The 12,967-nt window shown below is 37.0% G+C and overlaps 1 protein-coding gene across 3 annotated transcripts in view; it reads right to left on the bottom strand.

Moving 5' to 3' along the window:
- Positions 1-12,967, bottom strand: part of Pi3K68D (phosphatidylinositol-4-phosphate 3-kinase catalytic subunit Pi3K68D) — a 408,362-nt gene that overhangs the window by 357,757 nt on the left and 37,638 nt on the right. For all 3 annotated transcript variants that reach the window (XM_081737759.1, XM_081737760.1, XM_081737761.1), the window contains exons 5-7: positions 11,139-11,282; positions 7,185-7,414; positions 3,016-3,115 (exon numbers count right to left, since the gene is read on the bottom strand). In XM_081737759.1, coding sequence (XP_081593885.1) covers positions 3,016-3,115; positions 7,185-7,414; positions 11,139-11,282 — 474 coding nt within the window. The remainder of the gene's footprint in view (positions 1-3,015; positions 3,116-7,184; positions 7,415-11,138; positions 11,283-12,967) is intronic.

The following is a 12,967-nucleotide window of genomic DNA, read 5'->3' as shown; positions in this document are numbered from 1 at the left end:
TATTATTATTATTATTATTATTATTATTATTATTATTATTATTATTATTATTATTATTATTATTATTATTATTAAATGACAAATACGACGGAAGGTTTAAGTCAATCCAGGAATTTTTGTATAAAAAAATATAGAAACGAAATTTTAAGTAGTAGATATTGCATTTGTTTTTCCACATAACTCGAAAGTGAGTGAGTGAGATAGCATATCCCTTACTGAAATTACTGAGCGAGATCTCCAATTGAGAATAGTGACCCTAAGACTATGTGACTGTCGATCCCAAACGGTCATCTCTGACACTCAACAGCCCTATTACATAATGGTATACTTAATCACATTAGATTGTGGTATAATTGATCAACTAATAGGACGCATATTATTTACTTCAAATTTTATAAAACCTTCAAGTAAATTTTCTTAATGACAGACAAATGTATACATGTGAATAAACAGTATATACGCAGCATTATCAATTTAAAGGAACATCTGGAGTTGGAAACATGACAAATGTAGAGTTGGCAAGAGTCGGGTAGCGACCGTAGTGCCGAGCTCTTTGTTTGTGGTAGCGTGTTAAGGCGAATTCTGTACTACGTGAGAAGCAATTGAACAGCAGTGTGTAATGAACCGAGCAATCACACTACAAAATAGGCGACCTCTGATTTCCAAAGAGGGCAAATTCTTGGAGCTAGGTTATGTAGTGCAATAGTAAACAAATCTTTAAATTTAACGTCCCACCATTATGCCTTTTAGGCTCTGATGGAAGAATTGGTGGAATGAAAAACTGGGAGGAAACGGGAGTATCCCGAGAAAAATCATGAGCACGATGTTATCCACCACAAACTTACTTGGCCGGGGACAGAACCAGGGACCCCATGCACCAGAGGTAAGCGTTGTAATGCGATGGGACGAAATCTTTTATCTTTAAAGTTTTACGTCTCACGGTTACGCCGGTTAGGCTAAAGGAGACGGTGATGATGAGAGATGAATGAAAAATGGTGGAATGAATAACGTGGGAGGAAACGGGAGAACCCCGAGAAAACCAACGAGCACGGTGTTTGTCCACCACAAAGTCCACACGGCGCGAGCTAGGTTCGAACCAGGGACCCTAAGCACCGGAGGTGAACGCTCTACCACTGAGCCCCCGCGATGGGACAAAAGTAGCAAGCGTATTAGTTGTATCGCTAGAGATAGTGTCCAAGGTAACGACAGCCTACAAAACTCTCAGCAAACCCTTATCAGCGACGAGGAACAGTGTTTTGAAGAAAATCGCCAGTGACAAGTTCCGCCGAGCATTCAAGCGGAATTGTCACTCAGAACTGTTGTGTGATTGCGCCGCTCGTGACGGAAGAGCTCAAGCAACATTTCTCCACAGCCTGTGTCGACAATCACAGTTCGCCGCGAATTACATAACGAAGACATAAAAGAACGAGCTGCACGGGTGAAATCACTAAGAAGGAATCGTGAAACTTTAGCACGACGCCAACGGTGCCGCGATCTTGCAACATGGACTACTGTTAACTGGAAACGTGTGATACGGTCGGATGAATCATCGTTCACTTTATTTGAAACCACATGTTTATATGTGACGCCCAAAGAAGTATACGTTCCGCAGTGGCTCAACCCAACTTTGAAACATGGCGGTGGCTCCGTCATACTGTAGGCTGCAATATTCTGGTTTTCAGTGAATCCTGACCTGGCGCTTACTGGTCACATCACTGCCTATGATTATGTCGGCATTTTAAGGGACCATATGTATCCTACGATTCAGATGTTTCCAGGCAATGACGCCATACCCCAGGATGTTATACGTCCATTCACACAGCTGGAGCTGTTGCAGCATGCTTTCAGGAATATCGGGATAAAGTTAAACATTTCCCCTGGCTCGACCAATCCTCGGACCTGAACATAACTTAACATCAGTGGTCTGGCTTGAAGACACGAATTCAGTGCAATTCCCGACCCCAATCCTCTATCAAGGAACTAGTAATATACTTCATGCGGAATGGTGTAACATTAAACTTGCTACTATTCACGACTTATATGACTCCAACTCCATTCCATGTCGTATCCGAATTGTTCTAAGGGCGAAAGATGGTCCAATGCCATATTAATCTGGTAAGCTGCACTTTCTCCAGGTATGTCTATTAAATTGCTAAGAATCGGTGTACAGGCCTATTCAAAATGATATTCCCAATTACGAGATTAAATAACTCATGTCTCTAAATACATTCATGTAAGTGACATCAAATAAAAGAGAAACTCAAAGTTTTAGTATCTGGCAAAACCGATGTATTAGTTGCGCAGCTCCCCGCAAGGGCGACAGTAACACAAGATGGCAGCAAATGAGGACTGGAAAGCTTTTTGTGTGCTAATTTTTTATAGTAACCAATCTATTATTAGTGTCCAAAGAAGTTTTAGAACTAAGTTTGGAGAACCCCCTAACGGCACAGTATTCGTAAATGGTACTTCGATTTTAAAGCAAGAGGGTGCATCTGCAAGAAGAAATCGACCGGCCCCACATCGGCAACTACGGAAACAGTGGAGCGTGTTAGGGTCACTTTCACGAGAAGTCCACACAAATCCACGGTGGGTGAAAGCGAGCAGAGATTTGCAGATACCGCAGCCTACTGTGTGGAGGATTATCTGTAAGCAACTGACATTTTATCCATACCGGTTGACATAGTTGCAATCTTTGTGGCTGGTTACTATGAAAATTTAGCACACAAAAAGCTTTCCCGTCGTCATTTGCTGCCATCTTGTTACTGTCGCCCTAGCGGCGAGCTGTGCAACTAATATATCAGCTCTGCCAAATTACTAGAACTTTTTGAGTTTCTTTTTCATTTGATATCACTTTCATGTATGTGCGTGTTACTAAATGTGAGTTTCTGAAGTTTGTAATCGGGTGATCATTTTGAATAACCCTATATATATCATACCGTTTTACTCTACACTGATCAATATTAAAACCTTATATGAACACTACCCTCTATATTGGTCTTCAAAACAGTTACTCACCTAATAGGATTAGCAGAGAGTCGTAACTAATAGGATGAATTGGTTCATTTGGCAGAAGATCCTCTATCGTCAAATTATTGTCATTTTTATCATCCTGTAACTAAAATAACAGTACATTAGTATAATCTGTAGTACCAAATGCAAAATCTTTATATTTTATACTGACGAAAAGTAAAAAGAAAAAATAATATAATGGCTAATAGTTATGTACATAAAATTACCTAATTAATACGAAGTACATCAATAACTCACGTATCAATCCTTTACTGGAACAAATTGTAGACAAAATTAATAAATATAAGTTAAGGAAAATGTTGATAAATTATAATTTCCTTTTCGTAATTTCAATATTTTTTTCCTTTTCCTTTAACGTATTATTATTGAATTGTATCTATAATATCTATGAGTCTCCACTAGCAATTGAATGAACATTTATTTAGCTATAATCTTTAATCCTATTTGTACAGTGTGTTAATGAACTATACCAACAAACTAACGAGGAAGGTCCATAAACCGTGAGAGTTGAATTTTGATGAAAATTAGTGATAACATTCACTTCGAGTTGCTAAGTAACGTAGTAATAGTCACTCGATGCGCAAATGCTTCGTTGAGCTGCTACACCGACGTCATCTTGAAATCCAGTAGGCAATGTCCGAGAATACCCTTTTGGCACAAAAATGAAAAAGCTTATGATAGATCTGACTTCAGTATTGTAAACCAAGGTAGCGCATCTATATATGGGAGTACATCCAGTGCATGATCGCCATTTTGAAAGGCGCCATATTGAATCGCCGTCAAATATGATAAATGGCAAGGGGTCATGTGGGGTATCAAATATCACTGGAATTTTCTCCTGAATCTATTTCCGTAACCAAAGTTTACATATCTGTTTTCACTTCAGAGTTAAGAGCTCTCTCGCTCAGAGGAACATATAAAAATTGTGCAAGTAAAATTTGTTTTATGAAATGCGGTCCTGCGAGCACTTGAAGGATTTTAACTAATGCAGTAGTAGTCATTTGATCTACAATAGCCACTATACCAATCAGTACTTGAGACTAGTGAGATAAATCGTTCATTATATTGAAATTCCTGTAGTGAAAAATGGAATGGCAGCATTGTAACAAATTATACCTATTTCAAAGCGCGCTATATATACGAGTCTATGTGTGTTGCGATTATGCATAGCATTTAAATACTGTAATATAAGTTAGGTGCAACGGCACATATGACTTTACAAGAATATCTTGAAGTTATTACAAAATTAATAGAAAAATAATAGAAAAGTTATTAGAAAAAATAATATAAACTGGTGCACATAAGCAAATATTAACCTACTAACCTTTTGCTCTTCAGTTGTGATAATGGAGATCCAAAAGGAAGTGACTAGCACACAGCATCGTGGAGCAGTGCAAACACTTAACAAATGCAGTATCGTCACAATCTTCACGACCACAGACACTATTTTCTATTAGTCTCCAGAACATTTGTAAATGAACCAACTATTGCTCCTGTGACGTACCTACATTTCTGCCATGCATATGCAAGCATGTCCTTTAGGACTGGCGCACAAAATTGATGATAGACAACAGAATGCATTTTCATTATGAAAATTCTGCCATATAACTTACACACCGAACAAGTGAACACCTGCTACAATTAATTATTTATCACAGTTTTGATATGAAAACTAGTCTTGCCCTTATTATAAGCAAATGTTTTATCGTTAAAGGTGGAAAGATGCAGATATTTAATTATTTAATATTGAAAGAAAAAGCAAGAAAGAGGCTTGTTTTATGGATTGAAACTTGGTATTGAATCTTGTAATAATCTTTATTGCCATCTATTCTTAGCAGGTGTATATGCAATCTCTTATCACTAATAGCAGAACAGACACAAGAAAAGTGAATTCTAAGTTTCCAGGTGTATCTTCTTCTAAGAATAGGTTGTGAACTGATAATTTAAATCCCCTTCATTGTTCAATGCGTCAGCAATAAATCGATTGTATTTAGACAAACTGACAATAAATACATTAAAGTATTTTAACTTCGTAACATGCACGGTAAATTATAGGTTGTCAAGTATGAGTATTGAAAAAGAACGCAATATTCTGCAACAATGATGGTCTTTGCGTAAAGTTTAAAGATTGGAGAAGAAAACTTAATACACTATAATGGACCACGTAAAATTGCCTAAAATAGATTTTTGGTTGGATTCAGTTCAACGTCCTACACTTATGACTGCTACGCTAAAGGAGACGTGGACCTACTGATTATAGTGGAATCAGAACCATTTTGGTCGTTTAACTAATATGTACCAGTTTATATCATTTTTCTAATATTTATCCGAACAATCCCTTTGGTATTCTCTGCTCGTCAGTACTATTAGGCATGTGTTTCATCGACCAGCAGTCTATTCCATCGCACTTTGTAATAGGTATAACTTGTAGCATGCTGCTACCCAATTTTTCACTACAGGAATTTCAATTTAATTAACGATTTCTCTTACTAGTCTCAAGATCTGATTGGTATAGTGGCTATTGTACTGCATTAACTACTGCATTTGTTACAACCCTGTAAGTGCTCGCACGACCATGTTTCATATCACAAGTCTAACTCGCACAGTTTTTATATGTACCTGTGGGTAAGACAGCTCTTAACTCTGAAGTGGAAACAGATATGTAAACTTTAGTTGCGGAAATGGATTCAGGAGAAAATTCCAGTGATATTTGATACCTCACATGACCCCTTGCCATTTATCATATTTGACGGCGATTCAATATGGCACTTTTCAAAATGGCGATCATGCACTGGAAGTACTCCCGTATATAGATGCTCTACCTTGGTTTACAATACTGAAGTCAGATCTATCAAAAGCTTTTTCATTTTTGTGCCAAAAGGGTATTCTTGGACATTGCCTACTGGATTTCAAGATGGCGTCGGTGTAGCAGCTCAACGAAGCATTTGCGCATCGAGTGACTATTACTACGTTACTTAGCAACTCGAACTGAATCTCATCACAAATTTTCATCAAAATTCAACTCTCACGGTTTATGGACCTTCCTCGTAAGAGGTGATTCCTCACATCAAAATAAAAGCAAAAGTTCATATGGACCTGTGGGGAAAAGTGCATTGTTTCAGAGTTAGGGGTGTCCAAAATTGAAAAAGCTAAATTTCAACAGGCCCTATTTCGAATTCGAGAAACTGCGGATAGTGGTCCTTATCCGCGTGAAGGGAGTCACGCATACACAATCCAAAAGTGTATATTTTATCAATGTTCAATGTCTGTACAGAGTATTCCCTACAGGGTATAATTCTCAGATATGCTCTCAACAGAATTTTCAGATATGCCCTGATTTCAAGGTGGGTCCAAGGTAGGCACGATGGAAGCCTTGACAACAATGGACACCCAATGCATTGGAGGGAAGTCGGAAGTGTTAGGAACCGGCTGCTCCACGGTTTTTTGTGTTCGCAATAACGTGTGTGCTGCGATGTATTTCGTCGCGGTAAATTTCACGTTTCCTTCACTTATAAGCGTGAAAGAAAACATCGCAGCATGCGTTTACCCGAATACGAGAGACCGTGCTGCTGACGGTCTTTAACACTTCCGACATCCCGCCAAAGAACTCCGCGTTCACTGTTGTCAAGTCTTATCGTTTGCCTACTTTGAACCAATCATAAAGTCAAGAGTATATTTGAAAATTCAATTGACAGCATTTCTGGAAATTACACCCTGCAGGGAATACTCTGTACACATTGTTAAACATTGATAAAATATGCATTTTTGGATTGTGCATGCGTCACAACCTTCACGCTCATAAGGAGCACCATCCACAGTTCCTCGAATTCGAAATAGGGCCTGTTGAAATTTAGCTTTTTCGCGATTCTCGACAACCCTAGCTCTGAAACTATGCACTTTCCCCCACAGGTCCATATGAACTTTTTCTCTTATTTTGATATAACGAATCACCTCTTAACAGTTTGTCGGTATAGTTCATTAACACCCTATATATGTGAAAATTCAATACACTATTGTAATTCAAACTATATTGCATTTTGTGATAAAGAACTTGAAACATCATAGGTTTCGGTGGCTATTTTTACTACGAAATGAAGTTCTTCTGCATATTATTGGGAAGCAGAAAAAGGAAATATGTCATCTCAAATACTTACTGTTCTTGCTAATGGCCGTTTGAGTTGATCAATATGCAAAATTGTCAAGACAACATCTTGTTCCAACTTGATACACTGGTGAACGTACTCGTAATCGGAGAGACTCGAATGGAAACTAAAATATTCAGCCATGCCCGACACTTTCAATACATAATCTGATACGTCGCCCTTGATATCGCCTTCCAACTCACATACAACGTGCTCCACCACCAATTCCACCGTTGAATCCACTGAAAATATACAAGTAAATAACAATAAGAAAAATCAGGAAAATATCATATCCTTTATTTTTTCATCATTTGAAATTTTCTATAGTCCACTTATTTAACGATGCCATTGATTTGAGTAAAACTGTACCATTAAAATATTTAAGTAATATCTACGAGGGTCATTCAGAAAGTAATGCCTCCAAGCCCACTTCTTGGTCAATAGTACTGCAAACATTCTGAACTGTTTATCGTTAATGCACTGATATTTAAGCTACAGAACGTCAGTTGTTTCATCTTCCTATCTCTTCTCGTTCCAGAGTAATGCAGCACTCCATGACATCCAGTGGTCGCGTTTGGTTGAAACAGCGAACTGTCATTGAATTTCCAACTGCGGAAAGTTGTGCGCCCAGCAACATTCATCGCCGGCAACGAGTTGTGGATACAGCATTACGATCCGGAAACTAGGCGTCAGTCGATGAAGTACCAACACACGTCCTCTCCTCAGCCAAAAAAAATTCAAAGTCCCAGTTGCTGGCAAAGTGCTGTTGACATTCTACTTCATCTTGCCTATAGTCAGGATATTGGCTCTTCCCCAAACTTAAGGATCAACCTCAAGTGTCAACGCTACAGTTGTGACGCGGAGGTGATAGCAGCAGTTCGGTACCCACCACAACTCTTCGCCGACGGCATAAAAAAAAAAAAAAAAAAAAAAACTTGTTTCGCGTTGGCATAGTAATGAGGACTATGTTGAAAAATGATGCCACGATTTGTAGCTGACACTGGAAGCTTTCCACTTATACCTGTATCGGTGCTATCTGTCAAACACTAATAAAGATATCACCCTGGAGACATTACCTTCTGAATGACCCTCGTAATTTTCGACCTCAGAGACTTTTTGAGTTTCACCCCCTAAAATGATTCCATATCAGATCAAGATAAGAAAAAATTAGCTTCACTGAATATTGTTAAATGGTGCCCCAAGTGACCTCAAGTTTTGAATGTGTTTATAATACATAATGAGGTGAAGATCTGTAATAGACCCTTGTAAATTGGGAATGGGTGGACAGAGTGAAATCATATCTTGGATAGGAACAATGGAAATTTACTACTGTATAATACCCAGGGTTGGCTGGTTTAAACCAGCTGTTTTAAAAAAAAAAAAAAAAAAAAAAACTGGTTTAAACCAAAAAAAAAAAGTTCGTAAAAGTGTTTGTAAAATCTTGATGAACACACATTTGTAGGTTATCACGTTTCACTCCCGTATATTATTCGTATTATATTCAGACCTAAATTCCCCATTCATTACTCAAAAAGATTATACTACAAAAGCAACTTTTTTTTTATTTAAATAAGTTTATGAATGTTTGTTTTGTGATTTTTTTTTTTTTTTTTTTTTTTTTTTGTAGTTTCTTATTATTGTTAGGTAAATGCAATCAAAGAAAAATTCTAAATATTGTTTCGTTTCAATAATGCTTATTATTGATAAAATACATCGAAATGCCGTACTTTTTTTTTTTGTGTGTGTGTGTGTGGGGGGGGGGGTCATACAAACCCACGAGAGGCATTTAGTGAAATGAGAAGTATCTATTTATGTATAAATGAGTCTGAGCCAGAGTGGGCTCAAATAATTCGTATCTTTATTCACTTTTCTTACTGATATGCAAATTAAGTCGTTTAACTTGGACTAATAAAAGTCGTTGTTAACTAACTTGAACTAAATTAGTTATTGTGTACTCTGTATTACTTTGAAATTGTCCATATGTAATTCTGTATAATGGTTTCACTTGTGCAACTGTTTATCTTTTTGTCCTTCTGAAATGACTCTTGACAATTATATTAAGAAGCATGTAAAGATCAGTACAACGTATTATTTTTTTTTTTTATCAGGATTTCTTCGTGAGTGAGTCGGCAGACGTATCGCATTTTTGGCCAATTAGTCCTGGTTCCGAGTTCAAATGGAGGACAATTTCTCTCGGATGTAACTCGAGAAGCGGTTTTTATTCCTATTTAAGCTTATGTGACCCTTTCCAGCATAACCCAGTTGTTGCATAATAACATCAAGGCGAAACAATTATTTCTGTCCATATATGATATGACTACATAGAGCAAATTATTTAAACCAAAAAAACCTGGTTTAAACCAAAAAAAAAAAACTTTTTCTTTTGGTTTTTTCAATAAAAACCATGGTTTTTGCCAACCCTGATAATACCATCATGGTGCTCATCTTGAAGTTCGTCACCACAGATTCTTTTTTAAAGGAAGGTGGATCATACCACATATCGTTCTGGACCAGCTTCTTACCACGAATGCAAGACAATAAAGAATCCATTGGATTTGTAGATATTTCCTGACAAGCCAGGTAATGAATGAAAATAAACAGAAGCTTTTTTTACCGCATTCCTGACACAGGTGTATGCGTCGTGTCTTCCTCATAGCACAGTACACGATGTCGAGAGAGCGAAATATAGCGAGAGAGAGAGAGAGACCGACAAAGAGACGAAAGGCTCAAGGTCCACGGTAGAAGTATCAAGGAAAACAACCGCAAAGTTCATAACGACAGTAGAGAGACCAAGATATAAAAGTGCGAAGATTCAAGTAACCCAGAGGTTCCCAGCTGTCCGTATCCTCATTTGACTCGTTCCATGTAGAGCTACCACCGTTAAGAGTTCCCATGAAAAATTATCTGAGAATGTCATCAGAGCCATCCGTCCAGCCAGAGCCTTGAAGGTGTAACCAGCTAAAATCTTACAACGAAATGCAGAAAGCAACCTAGAGGTCATCGCATTTCGCTTGAGCTCTTAAAATCGATCGATTATTTAGGTATGACCCGCTTACTTCATATTCTGTGAAATTATAGGAGGAAAAAACTGTTTATGCACCAGGTATAATATTCTTAAAGCAAACTGGATTCTCGATGCGACACTAATGACCGCAGGAATCGTCCTTGTAGCAGGATATGAATCTAATGTATGCGGATTTAAAAAATGATAAAAATTAATAAACTCTGGTAAAGAGTAAAAAAGATTACGTACTGGAAGTTTCAACGTCATTCGGTAGATGTCAACCGCTACAGGATTATAGTTATCCGTTGAAGTCACCGTTACCCATGAAGGAGTTACAGAACTGACTCCATGAACAGAACTCGCACGAGATAATGATCCTAGGTATCTATTACAAAATTAGCTTTCGTTGAAGAGAGTTGTCTGGGGAAACGGAAGGACGTAAGTCACAATTACCCGTTAAGATCTTAACGGATTTAAGTCCATTAACGAATTTCTTCGAGATAATCACTCGAAATTCGTTCGAATTTAAAAATTCGCTTCTGTTCAAGAGTTATTATTTGGAGTAACTGACGACCGTACTAACATTACCATCTTGTAAGTTCCACTAGCGTGATCCTAAGAACGTATCAATACTACACTTCTGAAGATACACTAGCGTGATCCTAAGAGCGCAATATCATTACAGTCTTGTAAGTTCCACTACCGTGATCCTAAGAACGTATCAATACTACAATTCTGAAGGTACACTAGCGTGATCCTAAGAGCGCAATATCATTACAATCTTGTAAGTTCCACTAGCATGACCCTGAGAAAGTACTAATATTACAATCTTAAGTCGAATTGGCGTGATTCTAATAAGTTTGCCATTTCTTACTGTTTTTCCCCAACTAAGTAGTTTATATATATTGCTGAACAAGACCACATATCTCATATCGTTTTACATTTTAATCACACAATCTTACCATCACATGTGAAGGTAACTGGGTTTTCATGTTCTCTGGAATGCACCACTAGTTTAATGCTTGTTCCTTCAAGATAAGTGCTTTCAATAGTAGGGCTTATCACCAAACCTACATTCGTATATTGGTCATTGTATGGATGATCAGCTGAAAATAGAATGAAAAAGAGAAATGTATATGTAAACAGTTTAATATTAATAACTACTTAACGAAATAAACGAAAGCATGATAACAAATATTAACCTTCGTATACGTCAATAGCTTTATTTTTATACAGTACTGGTCCGAATACATTAAAATATTTTAAAACAGGTAGCAGTGTCACATGTTCACCACGTAAAGGAGTTTGGTTTGCATAACGTAATATTTTCTCAATACTGAAACCCAGTGGCGGCGTTTGGACTTTAAAAATGGGGGGGGGGCAAGACATTATCTGAATATTTGTATATCAGTGTTAGTTTTCCTGGTCGTTTCGAACACTTTGTTTGACGAAAGGCTGTATGACTAATAGGATCCTATCTTTTTCAGTTAAAATATTGTATATCGTATTTCACATTTTATTAAGTAAATTAACAAGAGCAACGCAAGTAGGTACTAGCCCTTTGTACTCTTAAAAAACGAAGGTGTAAGAAGGGATTCGATTGCTTGCTCATGAACATCTTAAAATTTTATCTGGGAAATTGTGTAATCAGATTATTTAATAACAAATTTACAAAACAAATAAATAGAAAGGATAACAATAATCATAGTAATGAATAATGAGGCTTGTTTTGTAGAAGTTACATTGAAACTAGGGAACTGAACAACTTATATTTTTAATTCCACACATGCCATTAAATATATGTTACTATTCTAGAAAATGAAAGACACTAAATACTACAAAGATTTACAAGTTAAATACTATGACATTTAAGGAAATACGCAATTGCAATATTAATTGATTTGAATTGCAATTAAAATGCAATTTCTGTAGCTTTCTTAACTCCACGGGAAGATAAATAACTAATACGATATTATATGGCAATGGCAAATATTATATGGCACCAATTTTTCTTCGAGCCAGTAATACATACAAAAACTTTATATTTCCAAATGAAACTATATACATTAAGGGGTCACTTCAAAAAGTGGGGGGCAACTGCTCCCTCTTGCACCCCCGAATCGCCGCCCCTGCTGAAACCGGAAGTGGTAGTATATTTCTACCACTTGCAGTTTTAGTAGAGAGATTAGAATGGAGAATGAATATATTCTGTGAACACTTAATTCATTGCAGAAAACAGACCCTCGCTATCTATTACCGTTTTCACACTATGGAGATCAACGTTAAACATGAAATGGATCATTTCGTCCATTTTTGGTTTGACTTGAGAGCTAAGAAGGAAGATAGTTCCTATGGTTACAATATAAACCGATTCCAAAAATCCGTTTCACGGTATCTATTACCGTTTTAAATTTATAGCTGTTAAAGTTAAAATTGGAAGTGGTTCACTTCGACCACTTCTGGTTTAAACAGAGAGCTAACAAAGAAGATGGTTCCTATGCTTAGAATGGTAAAGAGATTCCAAAAATCCGTTTGACGGTATCTATTACCGTTTTTAATTTATAGCGACCAACGTTAAAACCGGAAATAGTTTACTTCGGCTACTTCTGGTTTGAACAGAGAGATAAGAAAGAAAAAGGTTCTTATGTATGGCATATTACGTGGTGCAATGTAGTTTTAGTGAATTTTATACTTCAATTCATATTTACAATTATCCCCTATTCTTTGAAAGTACGCAAAAATAAGTTAAATTTACCAACAAAAAAAAAATCAACGCCTTAAGTGAATACCT

The sequence above is a fragment of the Thermobia domestica genome, chromosome 14 (assembly GCF_964235325.1).
Source record: "Thermobia domestica chromosome 14, izTheDome1.hap1.1, whole genome shotgun sequence".
NCBI lineage: Eukaryota > Metazoa > Arthropoda > Insecta > Zygentoma > Lepismatidae > Thermobia > Thermobia domestica.
The sequence above is the reverse complement of the archived record's forward strand: the minus strand, read 5'-3'. Positions and strand labels throughout refer to the sequence as shown.